The sequence below is a fragment of the Argiope bruennichi genome, chromosome 6, assembly GCF_947563725.1.
Source record: "Argiope bruennichi chromosome 6, qqArgBrue1.1, whole genome shotgun sequence".
Classification (NCBI taxonomy): domain Eukaryota; kingdom Metazoa; phylum Arthropoda; class Arachnida; order Araneae; family Araneidae; genus Argiope; species Argiope bruennichi.
Window position 1 is genome coordinate 138,562,736 of NC_079156.1, and position 26,616 is coordinate 138,589,351.

The 26,616-nt window shown below is 31.2% G+C and overlaps 2 protein-coding genes across 2 annotated transcripts; one reads left to right on the top strand and one right to left on the bottom strand.

Moving 5' to 3' along the window:
- On the top strand, nucleotides 1-25,088 carry LOC129972770 (uncharacterized). The gene is made up of 2 exons (XM_056087022.1): nucleotides 1-69; nucleotides 24,614-25,088. The coding sequence occupies exons 1-2, from the start codon at nucleotides 21-23 to the stop codon at nucleotides 24,946-24,948; spliced, it is 384 nt and encodes a 127-aa protein (XP_055942997.1). The 5' UTR covers nucleotides 1-20; the 3' UTR covers nucleotides 24,949-25,088.
- LOC129972769 (uncharacterized) lies at nucleotides 6,846-18,975 on the bottom strand. The gene is made up of 2 exons (XM_056087021.1): nucleotides 18,822-18,975; nucleotides 6,846-8,156 (listed from the first exon to the last, which is right to left on the bottom strand). The coding sequence occupies exons 1-2, from the start codon at nucleotides 18,823-18,825 to the stop codon at nucleotides 7,033-7,035; spliced, it is 1,128 nt and encodes a 375-aa protein (XP_055942996.1). The 5' UTR covers nucleotides 18,826-18,975; the 3' UTR covers nucleotides 6,846-7,032.
- Nucleotides 25,089-26,616: the final 1,528 nt, after the last annotated feature.

Here is a 26,616-nt window from a genome sequence, read left to right on the forward strand (position 1 = left end):
AATGCTCGATCAAGTCAAAAATGCAGAATAATTATTCTGAACAAGAAATTATCGATACAAGACTTACAAGTGAGTAACTTATTGATTTTTTTTTAAAAAAAGAATATTCCTTAACTTTCAAAACTGTTTCACGAGTAAAAATATATGCATCGAGCAAATTGAAAATGAAATAATAACTACAGGACAATGAATGTCCCTTTTAAAAATTGTTTTTCACCCTCTGACATAAATAGTTACAGGATAAATTTTCACACGGTTTTATTTTAATTAAGTAAACTTTTGATATAAACATTTTCTCGTATTCAATAAATCTTACTCCTTTGCAATAATATTTGAATTTTTTAAAAAAACTTTTCGAATAAAGATGCAATTATTTAGCGGAATGATTGTTCATATTTTTTATCCGCTCCGAAATGCATTTCTTAAAAATAGCAACAGGACTTTAAAATAGTTAACTGATTAAAAATTATAAAAAAAATCATTTTGTCCTTTTTTTACTTCAGATGGAAAACCGATGGCATTGCCAGAATTACGTGGATAATTAAATAATATTGTCCAACATGTTAACACTAAAACTGTTTCTTATATTATTAAATAATTCAGCTACGAAATAAACGGTGGAAACATATTTCCAATATAAATAATAAGAGCCTTTATTTCTACATAATAAATATTTTAATAAACATACTATTACAAAATATTTCATGATATAATCTGATTAGGACGCATTTTAATCATAAAAATTTAGGGGCATTAAAATAAATCAAAGTTGTTACATTTCAAAACATAATTTTATATATTTTATTAGTTTTTAGTAAATTTTAAGAGATTTGCACGATATATAATTCTCTAATTAGAAAAAAAAAATGTTTCCTTATAAAAAAACATCAATAGCATTTTTTTTTTTTTTGTTTTATGGTATGGCATTTTTTTTTTTTTTAATATTTAGACTTTTTGCTGGAACGGATTATAAGAATTGTTTTTTTTTTAAAAAATTACCAATATACAAAAACGTATGGTGAAAGGAAAAAAAAAAAAAAATTAAGCAGTCTATCATACTGAACAGAAGCGTACAAATTGATAAAACATATCATTGCTTTAAATTAACAAAATGACTTGATAACTGCATTACAAGTAGCACAGTTCAGATTTTAAAATAAACTAATATCTAATAAAATATTGGTACAGATTCCTCAACAATAATATATACATCTCCATAATATATATTCCATTTGCTGGCAGAAGCTTTACTTCCCTTGCACTCTTTTCACTTTGGATTCGTACAGATTTTTAAGCAATGTTCAGTCCTTACTCTAAATTTCTAAAAACACTATTACTGTACCCTAAAAATGACAATTACATCGAAGAGAATTTTATTGCATTTTTTGAGGACTTACAGAGCTGGGAAATTTGACTTCAAATTTTAGATTTCATACTTATATAGCTTTAAAGATATTTGAAGCAGATTTTGGGATTGTTAACCGTTTCAGATTGAAGGCACGAGAATTCAATGTTTTCATTTTGAAGCAATTTTCCATTCTTAAAATTAATTAATTAAAATATTTTTAAATATAAATAAATACCTTAAGTGAAATGGTTTTCATCTTTCACTACTCAAATCGTTTTATGTTCTGCGTTCTTTTGAGTATTTTTTACTATTGAATTGACATCTAGTTTTTCAAGATCATAATTTTTCGAAACCAATATTCGTTTTCACGCAATTTTTTTCTCAGAAGCTTTCCATTTTAATATTTTGTTATTTCTTATTCATTCCTCTGTCGAGAAAATACCATTCTCGAATGACCAAGAAACACAATATCTTGAAGAGTTAGTAGGCTGGTGAAAACAATAATTCTGAAAAACCACCCTCCTGCGAAACACTAATGTAAGAATTCAAAGCAAAATTGTTTTGAATGCAGGCATCGTGGATGAAATTGAAGATATTTCCTATTGTATCAAACTATATTGTGGATACTGAAAACAAAATCTGCGATACAATCGTGCAACAAAAAAATCAAACTAATTGTTGTAATTTGAAACTGATTAGAAATTAGAAAGTTTTATGTATAAATATGGTTACTTTTTATTTTAATTTGTGTTATATTTATTATTTTATGCAAGCTCACTATGTTCAAAACTGTTATAAAGTTTTAAGTTTTGTTCAAACCGACTCATCTGCTGTTGTCGTAACTAATGTTATTTATATTGTGCAAAAACATAATGATTTGAATTTAGAAATATTCAATCATATCGAGTTTAGATAGTGTTTTGTGCTTATTTTAAGTTGTGAAAAACATATAACAAAGTCACGGCTCTACAAGCGTTATTGGTTTTTGTTTAACGTACAGGCAAACTTCAGATGCATTTTTCTCAGACTTCTATTTTTATTGATGCAAATATTTTCTTTTTCCTAAAGTACAATTTTTGTAGAAACCTACATATATATGCACTGTAAGATTGGAATGGATTTAAATATGAGAGTTCAAGCTAATTGAAAAAAAAATATCAAAGTTTATATTTTTATATTTTTAAAAAAATAATAATGAAAATTTTACAAAGAGTCATGCTAACTTTTGTTACCAATAATATTAACAAACAAAAATTAGGTAAAATAATTAAAAATATTAAAAAATAATTATTTCATAAAAAGTTTTAAAAATTTCATTTTTTAAAAATATTAAAATAGAGGTGCCTGCTAAATGGACCTTTTCTATCAAACTTAAGTAATTAATACAATATGTAAAAAGTTATTCATTACTTTCAATATTACTGTGTATGAAAAATTTTTCCTGAAAAATGGTACTGTGTTATCTTAACCTAAATAAAATAACACAATTTTTTTTAAACCAATAATAAATGATCGCAGAGATATTCTAAAAATAAAAGGGGAATTAAAAAAAATTAGTAGCAGAGTAGTTAAATTGTCTAAGTTATTAATAATCTACACATTTTATTTCAAAATCGCTAGAATTTGTAGATTAAAAATTGAAAAAGAATTGCCCAGAAATGAAATCCATATCATGGAAAAAATAACTTATTTGAATTTTAGGATGATATAAAAATATTTCTTCTGAGATCATTTCCTTAGAAGTCACGTCGAGAAAAATGGCTAAATGTTTGTTCATTCAAATCAACTGAATATTTAATTTTTTTTCTTTATTTTTACTTTGACGGCAATTGAAAAAAAAATTGGGCATTCTTCCTCGTGCTATTATTATAGCAAATACAGTTAACTAAACAGAGTTATTCCATGATTATTATGCCATCACAATTGCCATTCTTTGTTTCTATCCAATATATTTCATTTGAACAACGTTTACTGTCATACATGTGACGGCTGGTATTCGTAAGAATATTTTAACCCTGTCAGTCAGTATGGATGAACGACATCATTTTTTCAGCCAAAGTACAATCGAAGTAGACTTGCAAAGTGGATGAGCAAAAGTTGCTCAAAGACGATGGAACATTTTCATTCGTTTATGCTTGAAAGCTTGGAACATTTTTTTGATCCTTGATGGCAGGTGGGAAGATAAGCCAGCAGTATCTGATATCAACTTGACTCGCGACGCCTTTTAGTAACAATTTATAAAGGAGTGAAGCACATTCCGATAACTATTTTAAAAATAAAGCATTCGATGAATGAATTTCTAAAGTGAAAGACGGCGATCCATCGAGGCCGCCTTTTATTCCCTCCAGCGGGAGTCGCTTCCCCGAGACTTTCCGTTCTCACTCCACAAAATGGCGCACTCTGGGCGAGGTGGTGAACGCCTTACGGAGCGAGCGAGATGAGCATTCTTCCCTAATCTATCCTGCGAATATGTATTTTTGACGCCCTCTGTTTCCGCCTGATTGGAACAAATATTTGACACCTCACTTCAGGAGTCACAAGACCACACACCGAATTTCGTTTATTTAAATCATTGCATTGCATAGGTGAAAGTATCGACCAAAAGACTGGGAACTCTTCCGACAGATTTAGTTCAAAATGAGAGAAGAATCCTACATTTTAAATGCTATATTTGTTTACGTTTTGTAACGTGTTCGCTTGCACTCGAACAGATTTATTCTGAATAGATTTCATTTAAAATGTAACAGAAATTTACGCATTTGGTCTAAAATCCATTACCCTACTTCATCCTTATAGCTCAAAGCGTCTGTCCGTCTACCGTGTTGATAGACAGACAGAAATGAAATTTTCAAATTCAGAGATATCTAAAATGTGACTCATCGATATTTCGCGTTCGATTTGTTTTGTTTTTCAATTATTATTATAGTTTCTCCATACTTATACATATAAGAGAGGATAAAAAGGAGTTATGTTAATGCGATATTTAATTATTTTTTTTTAATTAAACAAGAGGAATGCGACTCTCTCCCCTTAAGAAATGTCGAGACAATTTGAGAATGGCAGACGCTAACTCCCAGTAATGACATGCCAACGTGAATTTCGGTAGGCCACGAATGGAGGCGACAATCAGATGTTCACATCCATCGAGTCATTTCAAAAATGCACTTCACAGTGGAATAAAGAAGTGAAGCTACCTTTATCCGACAGATTTTTTTTTTTATATCAACTCTACTATTATTTGGAAATCAATTCTTTCCTGAAGTCCTATAGCTCTCCATTCCGCAAAATGAAGATGACTCGCGTGACTACAATAGCAAACACCCTATTATCAAACAATATCATAAAAAGAAAAAGCATCCATTTTTTTAATGGAATTCCCGATTTAGACAGAGAGATCTTAAACGAACGTCCATTCCTTTTGAAAATCTTCATCAAATGAAAACAAGTCGCATCAGTTATGGGTCGATCCAAACTCGAATACTCACTTTTATAGAACGAATGGATGAAATGTATTGAACAATCCGGTAGCGTTTGTTGCCTCTTTCACTTTCTATTTTATTACGCAATGAGAAACTGACGATCCAATGAGCCATTTCACACCAAAATTTAACTGAATTAAAAAAGAAATTTTTTTTATCTTGCACTGGGAACAGTTTAAGTCACGTGAGTACGGGAATATTTCCTCGTAAAAGTTTTGATAGGAAAAAAGAAAAGTAATGCAATTTCTAAAGAGTTTAAATAGTGAGGCAAACGGGGAAATGCCCTTCGAGACGAAGCATTTAAGTAAATGGAGTCCAATCAAATGATGAGCACAGTGCAGTGCGATTCTGGAAATAATTTGGAGAAATTGAGAGGTTGTTCAGATTTTCGCTGTGCAGTTAAGATTCTGCACGTGTTGACAGTTGTAAAATGAGAGGGAGAACAGTCTAGGATGACACCAGGTCTAAGCAGGGAGATTAAAAAAAAGTCCATTGCCAATTTGAAGCAGTTTCTCGAAAAATCTTTGATAATGACCAAAGTTGAAATTTTAAATCATTATGCATGGTACCTCGACCATTCTGTCTTTCATACCCTGCGGCTTCTTTGATAAATGTTTCTTCTGGCTAACAATAAAATTTGCCAACACATAAGAAGTAGCATAAAAAGAACATAAGAACAGGAACAGGCAACTTACGCTGGGAAGGAGAGATCGCATTCTCTAAAGTACAAAGCCACTGAATAAGCACAGTAGACCCTACCTTTAATTTTTTTTTTTTTTTTTTTTTTTGCGCTGATTCGAAATTTAAGGGAAGCTTTAATCGAGTTTATTTCCATCATTGATTATTCTATCTAATACTGAAACGCATATTTTAGATTATATGAATGTGCAATTTATACCTTCCTCTTTCGTCAAAGAAAGAAATAAACGCCTTTAGTTATCTTACCTGAAATGATACAAAATATTTCTTCAATACACAGATGTTTTATCAGCAAGAACTGTGAGAAGGAGTTTTATACAATACAATAACAATAGAAAAAATGAAATGATAAGTATACACATGCTGTTTCTTCTCATATTTTTAAGAGGGAGAGAAAATCATGACGAAATTCTTTTGGGATCTTATCAGCATCTTGGACAAACAACTGAAACAGAAATTTTAGAATAAGCCTCGGAAAATGAGCAAATATTCTTTGTTTTATTGGTATTATAAATAAAGCTTTCAAACTCACTCAAATAAAAAGTTTTTTTTTTTTTAAAAAAAACCGCTGCTTGAAGCCAAGAAAATAAATTTAATTAATTACGCAACTAATCAGACTGCAGATATTAAAAAGCCACACGTCCAACCACAAAATTTTTTGCAGATAACATCTTATTCCCTTCAAGCAATTGCAATGTTATCATTTGAAAAATCTTTCACAATAAAGATAAAGAATCACATTATATAAATCTTAGAAAAAGAGATTCAGCAGCTTAACTTGTGTCATGCTTTTGAATATTCGTTTTCTTTTTTTTTTTTTTTTTTTAATTTAATGAAAACATAGCTTTAAAACATTAGCGATGAAGAAAAAGACGGACTCTTTTTAAAAAGGCTTTAGAAAATGGCTGGATTCAGAAGCTGTAGTCGGAATTTAACCATTTTCTTTTCAGTCAGTAATTAGTTCATTGTTTGAATTGCGAGTAGATGCGGAGAGAAATAAAATCAGCAGTTTATTCGTAAAGTGCTTAAAATAGTACCTGTATTAAAAAATATGTAAACTGATATTAACAACCGTTAATAAAAATATTGAGAATCGCGAAATTTTGCATAGTTAAATCGAAATACAAATTCTTCTCTTCTTCCACAGTTTTCCATCCCAGTTCAACAAATATAGGGTATTTCATTTTTTCAAATTATTCAATTTTTAATAGCTGTCGTAAGTGAAATGAGCACAGACATGTTACAATAAATTAGATCTGAAATCAACTTAAGTGCTTTTTAAAACACATGACGTTAAATGATGAGAATTCACAATAAACTTTTGATTTGAAAAACTTTTATTAAAATCTACACGGCTTATAATACTTACAAGCTACGCTGAAAAGACTTATCAAAGTGTAAAATTAATGAAAAAAAAAACACCATCTATATCATATGTATATAAACATCTTATTTCATCGAATAAAGCAATGAAGAGAGAGGAAGAAGACCACAACTTAATCTACGCTATTCAAGTTCTGCAACATTCATCTCACGAAGATCGTCCTCAAGGTCATTCATTATATGTTTCTTCTGCTTAGATTTAGAGGTTTTGACTGGCTTCAGAACATCTATTTCGTAACACCACTTCTTATCCTGAGTTCGCACGACGAAATGCTTGTTTCTGTCCACTATCTGCTCCCCGGGCAGTTTGGAGCAACACGCCATGGGAAGAGAGCCGGCATTCAGCCAATGGGCGTACAGGAAACAGCAGTTGTTACTCTCAGGATCGTTCATTTCCATCCATCTAACAAGAAGACACGGATTTCGACCAGAAAACTTTTTCTCTCTCAGAATGTAGTGCATAGCTTTATGATTCTTCAGCAGAGAATCCTTGATGTTCAATTTAATGCTGTGACTGTCATAATAAATGTCCACAACCTCCTTAATTTTCGAATACCCCACGGCAATCATGTAGATTCCATTCGAATCCGGTGCCAGTTCATTGGACATGACGTCCTCCAGACTTTTCCACTCACCGAAGTATGAATCGCAAATTTCGCAAGGCTCTGTCCACTTGCAACCTTCCACCACCTCCACCAGCTTATTCGGTACAGGCTTGGGCTTCCTCCAGAATGCATCCTTCTTGGGGTAACACCACTTCTTGAGCTCTTCGGAAAAAGTGAGATTGTCCGTCTTCTCGAGAATATCCAGACCAGGCCAGTTGGTGAGGAACTTCGGCAAGACGCCGTTGTTGTACCAGTGGGCGCAAAGACTGGTAACATCTTTCTCATTTGACGATTTAAACGTCATCCATCTGCAAACCACCACCGATTTTGTGACTTTGGACTTTTTGTCAGCGACACGTTCCTTGGCTTGGTCTATGCAGCTGTAAGCCACTCGCTGCAGGTCCGTAGTATCGAGCGCAATGTCCACGACTTCAACAGTGTTCTTGTGGCTAAGGCCGATCATGAAAATCCCGGGCTTTGTGGGGATTTTGGCGATGTTTTCTTCGTTGGCATCCATCCAGTTCCCAAATCTCTTATCGCAAAACTCGCATGGGTCCACCCAACCTTGACATGCGGCCACCGGGTCTTCAACTTCTTTTTTAGGAGAATAATCGACGTACATTACTCCGCCTCCTTTTTTAGCTGCAAAGAAAGAGAAATGATCATTAACATTATTATCTATTTTTACAATAAAATTACACACTTCATTTTCAAATGCAATGTTATCCGAGAATAAAACTGAAATATTATTATTATAGTTTATTAACCTAAAGATCCACAGGTTACAGGCATGAAAGTTGGTACTCGGACATATTCAATTGTACTCATACATTTCGGGATATCTTTTCCTGATTCATATCACGCAGTCTGACTCGTGATATTGTTGTCAAGTGCGGCTGCCATTTAAACTTTCGCGAACAACTTTTTACAGATTTGAATGGGTGATGCATGTATAGTTTATAGGCGATACTTCGCATAAGCGCATACAACCGTCTTAAACGAAATACGCTAGTTAGCAACACACGGTATAAATTTGTAAATACAGTTTTTCTACTGAAAAGAACATCGCATGAGGCCTATAACAACAGCTGATATTGAAAGTAGAGATGACGAATCAATAATCGATAGTAAAAAGGTTTCAGACGATATATGCATTGCCAGATGTTCATATCATTTGCAAAGAGTTAATTTACAGAGTAATTTAAATTATAAAATTAATCGCAAATCCTTTATCCATCCCGCACAATGTTTAAAAATACGAAAAGATGTAGAATTTCGCTGTTTATTAGCAATTTTTTTTTTTTTTTTTTTTGAAGTTTTGCGCTCATATTTTTATTAACTTTGTTTCAAAAGATTTGCAAAATGTATAGCCATAAGAAAACAAATTATTTATCTGTTTAAAAAAGACCTTCCGCTCAAGAAAATTCTTCTTCTTCTTAATTTTTTGATAATTTTGGTAATTGACAATTTTTTCTTCGGAAAATTGCTAACAAAGACATGAATTCGTTCAAAAATCATAAGACTCATCTGATAACATCATTTGGATATGACATGGATTGGTTTTTCTGCCACACGCAAGTCGATAGAACGATACGTGAAGTTAGCACCGGTCGCTTTGCTTAACGGTGCAGAAGTGTTTGCAAACAATATCGAAATCCTTATCCGTTGGAACCTTTTATTGTTTTATTTTGGGAACTTATTATGTTTTATCTACGAAATAAGATCATAAGGTTCAATAAATAACTTAAAACAATAATGATCTAAATAGTAAACATTTTAATAAATAAACTTTATTATATTCATTTATGCAGACTGTTTGCGACGCATTTTAATAAAACGCACGGAGCATTAAAATAAACTGAAGTGGTTACTTTTTAAAATTTACAGAAATAGGTCAACTATTATATTATTTCCTGTTAAAGGATTTTTGCGATCGGATGTTATTTAAGCAGAAATGAGGTGTTTAATAACAAACTGAATACAATGAAGCTAGAGAGGAAGACCTCGGTCAACTATGCTGGAAAAAGTGGTCAAGTTATTTCTTATGTTTCTTATTCATGCGTTTTTTTATTCATTAATTTAATTGACAATCACGCCAATAACCACCTTTTTAATCAACTTGCACGCGCGCTCTTGGCAGCTATGCACTTTGCCTAATCGGAAATGTGGCACTAAATGAATAACAACCTCCAGATAGCTGAACATGAAATCCTGCACAGGATACAAACCGATAAAACCTAACTCCAGACTTTGCGGTCGCCTGAATTGTCCCTGTCGAGATAAGATTGCCGCGTCCAAAGGGCGCTTCTCTCCAGTCCTGATAACAATGAAACTCGGCTTACTGTACGCAGTTTTTATCACAAGAACTGATCGACACAGCGCTCATTTCACAACATTCCGTTTCAGAAACGTGTTTTTCATTTAATTTGACTGATAACGTTTCTCAACGGAAAAATCATGCAAACATTTTAAAAGAATAAAATACTACGCTAGAATTCCCTGTTGACCATACAGAAATTAATTGAGATTTATATTATTACTAGCTATTACCCGCGACTTCGTTCGCGTGGAAATTTTGATGTGTATGAACGAGAACTGACAGTCTGATCAAAATGTAAAATGCCATCAAACCGTATCATTACAGTGCTGTTGAAAGCAGAGCCTGATATGAAATAATCAAGAAACTTGTAACTGATTGAGAAAGGTTTATGGGAAAATTTCAACATTTATTTTTATTCTAATACCATAATGAATACAACATTAAGCCCTGGTTTGGCCCTGCGATTTGTTGATTATCATTGTAAAAGCCATTTTTAAGGGAAATTGCAACCTCTTTGAAACAAAATGGAAAGATGTTTGGAATAACAGATATGCGGGGAAGTAAAACGCTGTCTCCTTTAGCAGCTCCTGTAATAATGGTAACTTTTATAATGTTACTGCCAACCATTCTGATACGAAGCCTGGTGCCGTTGCGCAGTCATTGTGCATCAAGATTTCGCATCAGCAGAGCTGGAACACCAAATTTAAGCTCCAGCTTATGCGAAGATACACCTGTTAACTCTGAGGAGTTGAGAAATTCAACGGGGTAGACAGTATCATCGTCATTAGCCATCACAGTTTCTATGGATGCGTATAGTTTTGAATTTCCAATGATCATGTCTTAATTTTTTTTTGGATTATTTTATTGACTCACTCGTTCATTGGCGACAGCAATGCCCTCTCACACAACCATTCTTCATTACTTATATTAACCTCCAAATAGGAAAAAACTTTCATGATAAGTTCTTTTTCTGTAGCCACTGGATAGGAAAATTCTTCTGAAAATAGAATTATCTCATCTGCATCTGCAACCCTCTCGAATATGCAGAATCTTATTTGCAAAGACACCTGATCCATGGTCGTTGTACAGTTGGACGCGCATGTTGCACATAAGATGGAGCTTTTCAGTCCTAGACCCCAGAGGCGACGCCTTGAGAAATGCGTTTATTTCATCCGCCGGTGTGGCCCTCTCAATAATTGTCTATCTAAAATCGCCTGTACGCAAAACGGCAATACCGCCCATCACCGCCTAGTTGCCGCGGATGTCCTGCAGGTTGTGATTTAATGCCTCTAATGCATGCTTGTGTGACATTGTGCATTCGTCCCATATTATTGACATGCATTAATGCAAAGTAACTCCCCGGCCACGGTTTATGGTGATGTTGCATGTTGGGGTATCTTCGCTTGCAAGATTAAGCGGCAATTTAAAAACGGAATGTGCAGTCCTGCCACCATTAAGCAAAATTGCAGCAATGCCCGTGGAAGGTACAGCCAGAGATATTTGCAGTCCTTGCGGATTTGGGCTGGCAGAGATTCAGCACAAACGTCTTACCCGTACCCCCTGGTGCGTTAAGAAAGAATACTCCTCCCCACTACTTCGCTCCTTCACAACTTCGCTTGAGAATTCTCCTCTTCGCTGCGGTATGCCCTCCAGCCTATGCACGATATCTTCTTATAAAGCGTTCTTGTATGTATCCCACAGCTGGAGGGGGTTTGACAGCCCACAAGTGCTCACTAAAATTGCAAACAGGTCTTCTAGCTACTTTCGTAGCCCGAGCTTTATTACTCCTCTTCGAAAGATTAGATTTGCGTTTTTTGGGCATTTCGAAAAAGTATCAAATAATAACAAATTAAAAAAAAAATAATAAAAACTAACTTAAAAAAACGATGTACGAACGATAAATAAATTTATTAAAACTATATAATAAAACAAAATAGAAAATCAAATCCGTCTTTCTTTAACATCAAGTTAAGTCTATTTTATTTATCGATCGAGTTTGAGATAGCTACAACAGTATAATAGACATAATTTTTAAACTTTTAATTCAAATGAAAATATAGTTGTCAACAATCAAAACACACTGCGCATGCGTGAATTTTCAACGCCAGTTGACGTAACGCAAATGCGTGAATTTTCCACACCAGTTAAGGTAACGCAATGCAGATTAGAAATTTTTTATTTCCTTTATTCTGTTTTATTTTAATTTAAAAATACTTCAGAATGAATCCGAAAGATCGATTCAATAACAATTTTTAATTTTAAATACATCAAACATTAAGAAAATGAACAGAATCATTTGAAATAATCGATCGAAAACATATTAAGCCTAGCCTCTTTAGCATGGGAAAGGAAAACAACTGAAGCCCTACTAATTTGGCTGCATGGAAATAAAGGCTTTTGGCGGTAAATTTAATTAATAAAAAATTAACCACTCAATTAACCGGAATAAATAGTAGCCTATGTCCTATTCCAGACTATAATCCATCTCTGTGCTAAATTTCATAAAATTCCGTTCAGCCATTCTGGCGTGATCGACTAACAAACATCCATCCATCCATCCATCCATCCAAACTTTCACATTTATAATAGTAGTATAGATTAATAACATTGCAGGAGTTAGATTATTATGATTCCTTTGGCACGGTTCACATCTGCATAGCTGTCATTTCATTTAAATGTTGCGCTATAATTAGGTTACATTTTACAATCATTTCTTTACTATTAATTTTAAAAAAACTGACGCATTTGGGAGTCAACCATTTTTAAGGATCCAGCTCACAAATCGGAAAACAAACAGAAGAATGTGTTTTGCTGTGCAACAAACACTCTTTACCTGATGCACAACGCATTACAAAACCACTGATGACGGCAGAGTGAAAAATATCATAAGGTCATAATTCTTACGTGTTTTTCACGTCGTATAAAAAAAAATAACCGAAAAAAAATTCTAAAAAATTAATCAATACACTACTAGCACTAATTTTTGATGTGGGACGCTCAAAAACAGTTTCCTTGCAGGCGGGGCACAATAGTCAATATCAATTGAAGCATCACAGACCTATTATTTACACGAACCTACTATTAAAACTAGCATTTATTTAACGCAACTTCTTGGAACAAGTTATTGCGTGAAATAACAGACTAGCAACTGATGTGAACCGATTGGAATATGTTAATGTACGATCTTGAATTTTGAATAGAGCATCTTTAATCATTTTCTTTAATAACTTTTGAAAATAACTTCATATATGTAATGATATCTTTTAATCTAACTTGAATCTTAATTAATTCCCAAATTTCTATCTTAATTTAGCCCACATTAACTTCATTTTAAAATGGTCTCTTATTTCCTAATCCAATTCCCACTTTTTTTATTTAATTAATTCTACACATGCTCTATAAAACTATTGATTTCAGCATTTTCACATGCTCCGAGTGAAGGGATAAATATCTTTAATGCTTACAACATTCTTTCAAAGATACCTAAGATTCCATTTGCTAAATCGACAAAGAAATTACCATGATGATAATGAGACGCGTTGATTCACATCGTGATATAAGAGCAAGAAATTTTTCCCTTCTCTGATTTTACTATGAGATTTTGATAGGGATTTCTTCGATACGCGTAAACTTAGGAATCTTAGATATCCTAAAAAGAATGTCCAAGACATTCGAGATTTTCATCCCTTCGTTCAAGAGTCAGCATTTTTTTTTTTTTTTTAGAGAGAGAGTGTTAGAAATAATTAATTTTTTTAAAAAGTAGGAATATGTCCAAGAAATAAGAGAACATTTTTAGAATAAAGTTAACAAGGGCTAACTGAAGATAAAAATTAGAAAATTAATTAGGATTTAAATTAATTACACACACTTATAAGGACCTAATAGATAACTTCCAACAATTAAAGATAGGCATATAGTTTCCAATTAGAAAAATGGTTTAAATGGCGAAATGAATTATATTTTATAATTTGAGTCAATAAATGTATTTCTCAAAAAGTTACGATTCTAACTTTTTATATGATCCCCGTCCTATCAATCATTTTTTTAAAATCTCATGTCGATATGCTAAAATATACGATTAAAAAAAAAAGAGGAAATAAACTTTGCCAAACAGAAACATCGAGAAGTAAAATAAATATAATAAAATAAATAAATTATTCAAAAAGTGCTTGAGACGTTAAAAATATTATAGAATTACTACATAAACGAAATTTATCAATCTCAAGAAAAGTACGATTCCGAAAAAGCTGTAACTCTCGTTTAAGCGGAAATGCATCTGCAAAATTCCTTTCTGTAGATATTCAAGTTCTGCATACTTCCCCATGGATTCTTTTTCCTGCTTTCAACCGTCCTATTCGGAATGCATCTCTGTCTAACGATTTTGCAAACTGTCATTTCTACATTCTCAAATGGCAATCTTAAATAATATTCAAAATAGAAAAAGGTTAAATAAAAATTAATTTCTGTAATATGTCGGAAATGTGATTCCGATTAAGATTCTGGAGCAAAGAACAACATAGATTTAAAATATTTATGATCAGAAAAACGATCGCTCCTCCGGTTTATTTGGTGAATCCATGTGTCCGAAACGGATGTCATAATCTAAGAGACGAATAAGAGAGTAATACAAACAAATAGAGAAAGTTTATTTTTATCACCCTTTCCGCCATCTTTCTTTACATAGCATTTTCTGCGAAGGCAATCGTTATTAAACTGAAAAGAGAGACAGGCAGCATGTTGCGCACCTGTTATTGAAATACGACAATGAAATGCACACTGACAGAACAAGAGGGGAAACAAATAAAACAGCGGGTATCTCTCAATAGTTTTACGCTGCTTTAAAACGCATTAAAGGGATGTAAAAGATAAGCATTATTTTCAATGAAAAAAAGTTTATATTATATATATAAAGGGTGTTGCCGAATTCAATCGAAATTCAATTAAAATGGGAACCAGGAAACATCGCTGCAACGTCAGTATCGATATTCCTATTATCCCTGCTCTGAATTTGTCTTTCGAATTTGACAACGCTCTCTGCGAACATTGGTACTGACGTTGCAGCAATGTATTCTGGTTCCCATTTTAGTTTTTCTTCAATATCTTTAAAACTCCCCAGTTCTCACACTACACCTATCAAACTAGAATATAAAATTCCTTATATTTTAAAGCTTTTATTTTTCTTCAAGTTTTAATATTTTTGCAGATATGGGTTCTAAACTACTTTTCCGTTTTCAGTACCGTTTCACCCCCTAGATCATCGAATCAACATGTTACCAGCACGAAAAAAAAAAAGAAAAAAAAAAAACTTTTAAGAATGTGCTTTCACTTATAAAAAATTCGTAGTTGAAACAACATTTGTTATTTTTTTTATTAATTTTTTACAATTTCCAACATTTCTCCGACTCTCTATATTTCTACAATTTTCACCAATTTAACGTCGTTTGGGACCCCATGTTGTATGGTGATTCTTTATCCTCCTGATGCCTACTATCACCCCTCTGAATTTGTCCGAAATATATATATATTTCGGATCATCTTAATGCCCGAGATTAACAGGAGAATATTCATAGATTTATATAAACGTGCTTCTTATTATGAATGAAAAGAGAGACAGACATCAAGTTCATATTAATGCGAAATTATTTTTAGAATCCACAGCTCATTTTGCAGGGGTGAAAAAAGAACGTGACGTCAGTACATAGATAAATGTTAAATACTGTGCCATTAACCTTGTGTATTAACTGATTTTAGAATTCGATCGCTTTCAGTTAGCAAGATAATATCGATAAGCTAAATTAAAAAAAAAAAAATGCTTCAATTATAAATTTTCTGAAAATATATTTAGCAGTAAAAATTATAAAAATATCAGAAGAATTGAAAACTTAAAGTGGTTCTACCTTGTTACCAACGCTAGCATAATCAACATCAAAGCAGAGCAGTTAATTCTGTTAATATACACAAATAGGGAATATCTCGTTAAATAAACTGATGAGTTGATTCTTCAATGTAATATAACATTTTTGTAGTAATAGGTACAACATGAATAAATTCTCATTATTCTCTTATTTTCACTCAACTGATATAGAATTCCCTTTTTTGTTGTTGTCATTAAAAAGTTAAAAAAAAAATATATAATAAAGAGATTTGTTTGATTAGCCTTTTACGCAAAACAGCTTCAACCATTTATTTATACTTACTGTTTATATAAATTGACTTATTTCATTTTAGTAAAAGATGGAAGTTTATTCCTCTCACTTACTGATATGCCAGAATTTGAAACACTGTACATTGTATATTTTCATTGAGAACATATTAACATTTTCAGAATATAATAATCAGTTAATCAATCAATTTGAACAATTTTTATTCCAAAAGAGCAGTGCCACCTAGCAGTGAATTTGAAAAGGATTTTAAAATTCCTTAATATTTACAAAGAATTTCAATTTATAAAAAGAAGCATTTAAGTCCATGTCTGCCGAGATAAATCTATTGAGAATACAACCATGAAATTTGGTGCATATGTAGTCATAACAGTTACACAATGCACCTCAAAGCCAGCATTTGAACATTTAATATAGAAAATTATTTAATATTTTGTATTTGCTGTTTTTTCACATGTATGTTTTGATAGTCTCATTTCTAACCATTCTAGAAAAGAAATCACTGCCAAAGAAAGTCAACAGTTCTGATAAAACATAAACATGCCTGACTGTATTATTATAATAAATACTTTAATATATGCATTTTTTAGCTTTTTTTTGTTAAAGCTAAAATCAAAATTACTATAAAATAATTTTTTAAAAAAACTGATGTATTCAATGAAAATACTTTAGATAGCTAATTTTATAAAACCTATTTTGACAACTTTATATTTTACTGAATAAGGTAATATGGATTTCTCTGACTACAAAAGAAAAATTCATTAAAAAAACACTAAACTTATCAGCTAGAAAGAACTGGATATAAAATATTTACTGTGAAATATTAACCAAACGTTCTCCTGTATAATTAATAGCAATATACAAATTGTCATTGCTTGCATCACAGTCTGAATTTTTATATCACAAGCGCAGAATAAATTATTCATATGTACCTGACACAGGCTTAGAACAAAAATACTTTGAACTTCATAAAATAATAAATTGTGCCAAACATAAATACAGAGAAGTATAACAAATATAATTAATTGAACAATAAAGTGAATAAGTTACATAAAAGGTGCAAGACATAAAAGTATTGCAGAATTTTACATAAAAAGCGAATTAAATAGTCTCAAGAAAGATAAAAATTTGATTTAAAAAAATAAAATCTATTTTTTTCATGGAAATATATTATGTTTAATTAACATTTTAGTTTCGAAGTTCAAAGTTCAATTTACAAAGATTTGATTGCATAACAGAATTCAGTTTATCCTGATTAAAAGATTATTTATCAGAACATGCGATCAAATTAATTATCTGCTTAGAGGATTAATATTGGGCAGAGAAGATGTCACAAACGCAACCTTATTTTATGGGGGAGGGGCATGAAATTTTAAACAAAAATGTAAACCAAACATGAGCTGTTGCAGTAAAAATAATATGCAATTTCTAATTAATTATTACTTGATAGTTTTAAGAACATTATACAAGCTGTTATGTAAAACTAAACTGATTCCATTTTATCAGACATTAAACAACTTATAACGCAATAATCAATTTATAAAAATGTAAACTTTAAATTCTTTTTTTGTGAAGATTCATGGGGAAAAAAAGCTATATTTCAAAATATATACTTGAAGATGACTTCTCTAATAATAAAAGATGATGTACAATATTTTTGCAATATTATATGATATTCAGAATAATGAACAATATTGTGTACAATATATTGTATCTTCGATCCTAATAAGGCAATGATTGCATTGTAGAACCTTATTTCAAGGTGATTTGGGTGAGATCTGTTACAAAATATTACTAGCACAGATTCTTCAATGAGAACTTACAGCCATAGTCATTTTTTTATATATACATAGTAATGCTTAAAATGATTCTTATTAAATTAACAAAGCATGATCATTAAACAATTCTTGGAAATAATATAATATTTTAGCTCAGAAATTTATATATACTTTTCTGAAAAAATATGCTTTTTTCCAGTTAGTCTGTTCGACAGTTTTAATAATTTCTTGAATTTTTTTATGAATATGAATGCAAGTTAATAAATCAACTTAGAAAGTGACATTTTAACTTAAAAGCAAACAATAAATAATAATAAATTTAATCAATAAATAACAAACATCATTACTGATACTTTGCTTGCTTGAAAAGAAAATGAAATGCAATGCCTCATTTCAAAATTAAAGGAATGAATGCACTTATCAAAATTTATAATATAGAGACACTCAAATATTGAAAAGCAAATGAATTGAATCTTGCTACAAATAGTTAACATAAAATAATGTATTAGGTTGCCTAGAATAACACAGATATTTAATGAAAGTACAAATTGCATGTAAAGGAAAAGGATCTAGGTAGCAATGTATGCAAAATTTTCAATATGAAATTTTAAAAATTCAAATATAAACAAATTCAAATGATATTTTAACATCACTGAAATGTAATTGTGACTACATTTTAATATTTTACTAGCAATCAACACATTTTAGTTCTGATGGAATCTTATTTTTATTCAAAAAGCATTAAGCATATATATTTGTATGAAATGGAGCTTATTTCTTTTTATGTCAAGCTTGAAGATTTAATTTTCCCATAAAACTAAGTAACTGAATATACGTAGCATAATTTAGTACGCACAAAAAATGATTATTAACAGTAATTTGAAAAATTCACTTAAGTAAACTATAAATTATGCAGTAACGATATCCGAATGTACAAATGTTTGTTACAGCGGTTGTCAAGTACGACAGATCACTTACGCACTAGTAAAACGAAATTACACATTTCAATAAAAACATTGCATCGGATAATCTTTTTACAGATTCTTACCCATGTTGTCAGGATTTAACTGCCTAGAATTCCTTACACTTATCAAGAGATTTCCAAGAACTGCTAGAAATACAAAAAAATTAACTGACGGACCGTGAGAACTCCTTTATTTATAAACATCCAGAAATAGATTGCGCAGCTTTGAGAGATAAGGGTTGCAGCACGATTATTCCTGTCTTGGTATACTAATACAAAACCTTTATCGTACATCTTGGCATTGTTGGCGTACATCATTGACATTTCTTGGCGATCTAGAGGGTCGAATAATAGAACCCTCATATATATATATAGTTTGCTTTTTCAACATCAAAATAAAATTATAAAATTTGTTATTTTGTAAATGATTCTCTTGGCGTAGCTTCCAATTGTCAATAATAACTTTTTATGACCGATTAATTGTTTAATATTTTATTGCTTGCTCAATCAGGACAAAATAAAGAGAAAGAGTAATAAATGTGGTATTTACTGAGCAATAAATTATTCTTAATAGAATTTAATGCTAAAAGATTATAGCACATTGATAGTACATGTATAGTTATTTGATATCAGATAATGCAGAGTTATTTCGATATGATATTATTTTAATTTTTCGCTTCGGCATTTGAATTATTTTTCGATGCCGCTCTTTAAATCTTCAGAAAATAAATAAATAAAAAATTTTAAAAAAATCATAAACATCTTTGGGCATTTTTTTCCCCTTACACCATTCTATCACTCTTCATGATTTGTGTTGATAGAGTTGCATGAAACCTGCTAACAATGATTCATAAGCTTAGTTTCTTCTTTCTGAAAGATTTAGTTCCTTCTTTTTCCTTTTTTTTGGCTATAAATATTAAAAAGAAAGATAGAAAGAAAAAGGATTTTGTGTGATTTTTGAATGCAAAGATTTCGCTACTTCAATGTTGCTATACGTGACTTCGTAGGAGATTACTTCCCGCGGTTTAAAAAGTCCCATTTTAGAATAGTATAACAATTTGGAACAATTAACATACCATTTTTTTTTTTTTTTTTTTTTTTTTTTTTTTACTATGGTATCATGAGAATTTTTCACTTACATATTAATTTTCAAGTGTATAGAGGCAGAAAAATTTTGGAATCTATTGCTCAAGTGGCAGCAGCATCGATTATTAAACAGGCAAAGCAAGCAATTGCTTAGGGGTTCTAAAATTTCAAGTAGCCTGGTGTATGAGGATTTTTTTGTAGAATTCTGAAACTTCATTTACGTAAGAAGAAATGAATGAAGAAATTTATTGGATGTTATGATTTCTTTAAATATAAAGGCCATACAGTCGAACTTATTCAAAATAAAAATAAAATTTTAAAAAAATATTAGATTAAGTTGGAACATTATTCTAGAAACTCCCTAATTAATTATCATCTGTGAATTTTACATTGTTTACATATAAAATTATATTATTTATATTTAAAAATTCTAAATTATTAAAAATTCTAAAATATTATTTAGAATGTGTTAAGAAAAACGCTTGCTATTTAAAAATATTTTATTTAAAATTACTTTTAAGCTTCAGTCGCGCAATTTTTATGCTCTAAAACCAGCATTTTAGAAAGTGATCGGCAATTAAGTCTTTTTTTTTTTTTTTTGCTATTTTGGTTTACCAAAATTTGTTGCTTAGAATTACTTATATGAGGATTAAATTAATGTCCTTAAATAATTTTTTGATTTTGAAAGCTTGTAGAAAAAAAGAGTCCTGAAATTAATAATCCCTAAAGGCCCTTAAAAGGCTTAAGGGGCTTTAGGGATTTACTTCTTTAAGGGCCTTAGGACGTTACAACTTTTTTTCACCCGCCGGACCTGAATGGCAGGAGGGAAAAATAAGTAACTTGAAATAAAACTTGCGATTGGATGTTTGATGACAGAGCATAGAGGCGACAAATTGCAAACGCACGTCATGGCACAAATGGTAGTTCTTTAAGGCAAACCAGCATTTCTGTTTCATTCAATCAACTCCCAGGAGAGCCAGCTTTGGTTGTACAGCATAGACTGACTTTTTGTAGGTCAACAGAATCGCAGAAATCGTAAAAACTAGAAGCAAGCAGACAAATATTTACAACTAATAATCCAATGATCGCACGATAAGAAGTAGGGCTGAATTGTCACTACTCAACGGAGCTGGTTAAAATATATAAAAGTACTTACTGAATAAAAAAGAAAAAAAAGTACGATGGCTAGAAAAACTTTTTAAAAAGATATAATATGAGACAAAAAGTTTCAAACGGCTATAGCCAAAGGAGACAGCAGATTTACCGACAGGAAGATAAATCCGAAGGGAAGACAGCGCAGTTCCCCTACTTTAGCTTCAAAATAACTCAAATATTCTTCATACATTTTTTTTTTTTTTTTCTCATTCTTAAAAGTTTACTAGGATACTTGTAAAAAAATGCATGCTTAGTTTCTTTTATAGACCATAAAAAGATTCTTAATATTTGAGTCCATCTTTAGAGACCTTTGAAATTTAACTACACAAAGATCTAATTCTGGAAAAAAATGTGGTTATATTTCCATTTAGATTTTGGTGTATACAGCGAAAAGCTTTTTATAGCGCTGAATAATTTAAGCACTAATAATCTTAATTTGTTGTAGCATGATCATGAAAATAATTAACCAGATTTTAAAGAGAAATGCACATTTTATTACTTGGAATTTGCTTCGAATTGAACAAAATTTTAATCTTCTGGATCCTTTTATAATACGAATAAAATATCTCGATAACAGCAAAAATGAATTAATCGAGTCGGGCTACAGTAATTTATAAATGCTTCATATTAGACAGTGATGGATGTACAAAGTAATACTAAATAAAAAGAACTGAATAACTTTAAAAATTGATAGAAAGAATTTTTTTCATTAAATAATTTTCTTGAAAGTGAACAATGCTTCTACAGCATTTCTAATTATACGAAAAGAATGTATGCATAAGACACAGTCGACGCAAGAGAAAGTACGAAATCAAAAATTATTATCACATGCTTATTTTTATAAGCACGTTTATTCTTATCCCCCCCCCCTTCTTTCCAAATCCCGAAAGAAGAAAAAAATATCATTTATCTTTGACAGGGTTAACCCGAAGAATTCAATCGTCTTCAAACGAGGAATATAAGATGAAATAATTTCCCATAGATTCTTCCTTTTCATCATTCTCACATCTAGGACCGGATCTATTAACAAAGCATTCTTAATCAAGAATGTATTCAATTTTGTATCGATTGCGTCCAGATGGCATGTCATGCTGTTAACCGAATGTTTACCCTTATAATGGAGACTACAGGAAATGAATGAAACTAAATTCAAACAGTTTTATGAAAGCAGATTTCTGGAAATAACAAAATAATTAATAAAAAAATGGTATTTATATCCAAAAATGATTTTTTTTAGAGTAGTCACCAACCTAAAAGAGTTTTGAAATAAGGATTGCAGCAAAGAAATGGAATTTATATGCTTTTCGAAGCTGATGCGAACGTGTTCGTGTGCACTAACAATATAGTAAGCGATAAATATGCGATGATGTTTTTCAAGAAGGCAGGAGGAACTATTTCGTAAATATGTGTCCTAATTTATTTTTTATATAGTAAAAATATGAAAATACACTTGTGAAAATGAATTATTTAAATATTAGACTCCCCATGTGCATATTTATGACTATGTGCATTTGGTACTTTATGAACCAATGTACTTCATTCTAAAACCGTTCGATCTTGAATCTGAACTCGTCTTAAAGCATACAATAAATTCTTGTAATGTAGCAAAAAGTACCATACCATATGTATATTTTTGTTGTTAATTGCAGTCCATAATATTTTGTCCATCCAATCAGTCCATATATTGCATCCATGATACAAAAAGATTTTTCGCTGTTAGATAAACAAATTTAATTTTTATACAGTTTACTTACTCCAGTGATTAAAAGTGAATTCACATAATTTGGCTACTGCAAAGCAACTCTTTTTACAATGTATATTGCAAAAGAATGTCGATAATATTTACTTACAATTTTATTTCATTCTTTTTAATCATTGACCAGATTTTATTCAGAGAATTATTACAATGGAATAAAATATAATAATTAGAAAAACTTGCAACTTCATTACCGAGGCAGTAGCGATTGAATGAATAAAATGACTATTCTTTTCCGAACTACTTTTAGTGAATTCTGAATCAGGAAAAAATAACTTTATTGTCCAATTCATGTATAATACAAAAGTTTTAGTTTTTCTAATAATTCCACCGACAGATGATCGGAATAGTGATGAAAATAAAAACGTTTCATAAATCATAATGATATACAGACAAAGAACAATCGGCAAAAATGTCACAACTTTATTCATTTGCCATGTTTTACGTTATTTGGCCAAAAATGATGCAAATTATAAGCCGAATGGATGGCATTTGAATCAGATGTCTGGAAAACTGGAAACTTAACGTCGTCGACATTGGATTTTTAGTCGGACGATCAAAAATTTTTGACAAAAAGGCGACAGCTTATTGACTTTTCGCCGTATCAACTACTTTGTCAAAAGTAGTCATTTTGAAGACTTAAACAGTTACTTGGATATTTTGAGAGCTTTTAACATATCAATTCTAAAATTGTTCTCGAAATTATCATGTTCGTTAATACTCAGTTCTCCGCAACCCTTCCGAAATAGTGTAGACTTACCGAAGGAGACCTCATTTCCTCTCCGATGGGGGAGGGGGGTTGGGGTGGGGGTGGTTACCGACAGGAAGGGAATTGCCCCACTACCTGTGCTGCTTTTGGTATGAACAAATAAAAAGGAATTCACGTTCGTTATAGGGGTTTCACTTTTCACAAAGAGGCTCACGATCAGTTAAATGAAAAGTGCAACACAACTAAATCAGAAGAAACATAGCAAAAATAGAATGAGACAACACACGCAGACAAAATAACTAACACTATTAGATTTAATTATTTTATACGAAAAAAGAATACAAATAGAATATAATGATATAAAAATCAAATGCAAAAAAAAAAAAACCCACCAATAACTGAGGAGGATAGAGAATAGCAGTCAAAATCAAATAATTATATAAACGAATTTTATTTCATGGGGACCATTTTCAGTCTCATTCGAAGTCCTTCAAGGGAATTTTAAAAAATTCACTGAAATTTAAAGTGGAATTTTGATCTAAACAAAGAAAATACAAACAACAATAACAACAAAGAATTATCAACTGAAACCCTATTTCTGCAAAACCGAAACGACTTATTACTGAAAAGTCGTTGAGTTATAATCAGTTAAGTTTATCCTCCTAACATTTAAAGACTTTTACTGTATGATACAATTTCGGATCAATACGTCTTCTTGTTCGTAGTTTCTTATGCATTCATTTGACATGAATTCTAATCACGGAATACGTAGATAATCAGATATAATTTTTTAAGCTTATAATTTCATTAACATGATATAGATGCTGCATAATGAGACTAACCAGTATTTATTAACAATAAGTGGTCGAAGTGATTAATCTATTGATCACATTGTTCAGTTGTTATTGATACTACCGCGATTATTATTTATAATAACTGAGGTTGTTATACTGTTTGAATATGACTTCAAAGGTTTCAAACATCAAAATAGTAGTAAGATTTGTTAGACACGTTCAATCACAAACTAGAAAATAACATTCTTAATTTGCCTAACTTGCAATAACACCATTAATTGATCACAGAATGAAATCACGTTTGTATTCTTTAAATAACAGCAATGGTTTATTTTCAGCAAAGTTTTATTAATTTTCTTTCTTTCTTTTTTTGTAGCTAAAGGTTTTAAAGCCTTTTGTGAAGCATTCATCATGGCTCCAGTGAGTTGGCTTCTGTTGTTGATGGTTACATTTCTACAATTAAATCTCGCTCGGCCACGAAATTCTCTGGAGAGCTTTTCACTTTATAAACGCCCAATAGATGACGCCACAATCGACAGAAACGTCCTTCCTTATGCTGCTTCGTACGACAGGCCCAGCATGATGAACAACTACTTGGCCTTCCTGAGCCGCTTGGCGAAAAAGGACCTGCCGGTTGAGGACCGTCCCTCCCCCGAGACTCACAGCCCCAAAAGGGACAACAGAAAATTCCAGACTCAAGGATGGCGTTGAAATTTAACTTTGTAAAGATATATAATTTACCTCAGTGATATATGAATTCACTGTCTGTAAATATTATGAAAAGAAATGGCAAAGAATGAAAGTCTTGGTATGCCATCGCACTTTTTTTAATGCATAAAATGAGAAATAAAGATTTGACAAATTGATTTGTTTCAAAAGCAGATGGATTAATTTAATTTTTTTTCATTTTCATTTATTATTTTAATTAAAAAAAAAATTTATTTAATTTTTTTAAATTTTCGTCATTTATATATATATATATATTTATTTCATTTTAGCTAGGTATTTTTTTTTTCATTTTCATTTATGCATCTTACAACCTTCAATAATCTGCCTTTAATGTTATGCCTTTTAATTTATTCCCTAAGCTCTGTTTTATAAGAAAAAGCTTTCTCTTATCAATTTTCTTTTGTTTAGATTTTTTTCTTCTTATTAAGTATGCAATCTCAGAAATTCTATTCAGGTATAAAGTAATTCTGATGTTAAACGTTTTGTAGTCCAATGGGATGCTGTTGCTCTCTTTTATCCTAAATCAGTGCAATAACAAAAAAAAAAAAAAAAGTATTCTGATGCTGTTGGAAGATTTATCTTATAAAATATGTTAAAATAGTTCCCCAAAAATTTTTTGTATAGTTACTGAAAATGAAACGTAGAATAAATAAATTTCACGAAAAGAAATATTTGCACATCCCTCTTTTTAAAAAACTAAAAATGATTAATGAAACATTTTTTCAGGTTTTATTTAACACTTTAATCGGGAAAAGCAAAACTATTGATAATGGTTTGAAGAAGAAACAGAATCAATGCTTTTTAGATAACAGGATCAAAGTTCGGCTCTTTAGGAAAAGTTACCAAAATAAGTACTCCAATTTTTAGAATTATTTTATTCAAAAAATTAAATAAAGCAATCTTTTACTTTAGGATATAAATTTATTTTCGAGGCAACGCTTGAAGTCAGTCATTTTAAAAGAGCTGAGACTCTTCATCAAATTATGAAGCAATTTCAATCATGGAACCGTTTTTTCATCCTTCACAACGGAGTTTGTAGAACACAAATCCCACTCAATACATTTTTCTTCAGAAAGCAAATCGAAGCTTTTCTTAACTTTCAGGCAAGCAGCGATACAGTTCCTCTTTCTCAATAATTTAATTTCTAGATTCTATGTCCGTTAGCCAAATTTCAGCGTATGTTGAAATTTGGCGTGTTTAGTTCTGTAATTTAAGCATTTTTCTTCACTCATTTTAAGTGATATCTCAAAAATTCTGGAAATTTTGCAGCGGCGCTCAGAAATAGAGAAAAATTTTAGCAAACCGGGCAAAGGTTTCTTACCGAAGATTCTTTGAATGGGAAAAACTATGACTAAAGTTTTATTACTTTAATCGCTTGAGTAGCGGACCAGTCGAGGACATGTCCTCTAGTAAGAAAATATGCACTGCGGTATATGATTCGGTAGTTCTTCGTCGCTAAAATGAACGAATTCGCATTCTCGTACCTTTTTGACTATCCGGCTGATTTATCTTATATCTCTACCTCTCTCAAGAATTGGAAGCCGGCCTGTAAGTGACAGCAACCCAGAAGACACAGCTAAATGAGGGAGAGGGCATAATCATTTTTCGATCCCCTAATAGCCCTCCCCACTTTGGAGAAAGTTCTACTGA

What these genes read in the sequence shown, in the direction of transcription:
- LOC129972770 (XM_056087022.1), top strand. Translation starts at nt 21, where the DNA reads ATGCAGAATAATTATTCTGAACAAGAAATTATCGATACAAGACTTACA. An exon ending in TATCGATACAAGACTTACAA is followed by an intron (nt 70 to 24,613) that starts GTGAGTAACTTA and finishes CTTTTTTTGTAG; the next exon opens with CTAAAGGTTTTAAAGCCTTT.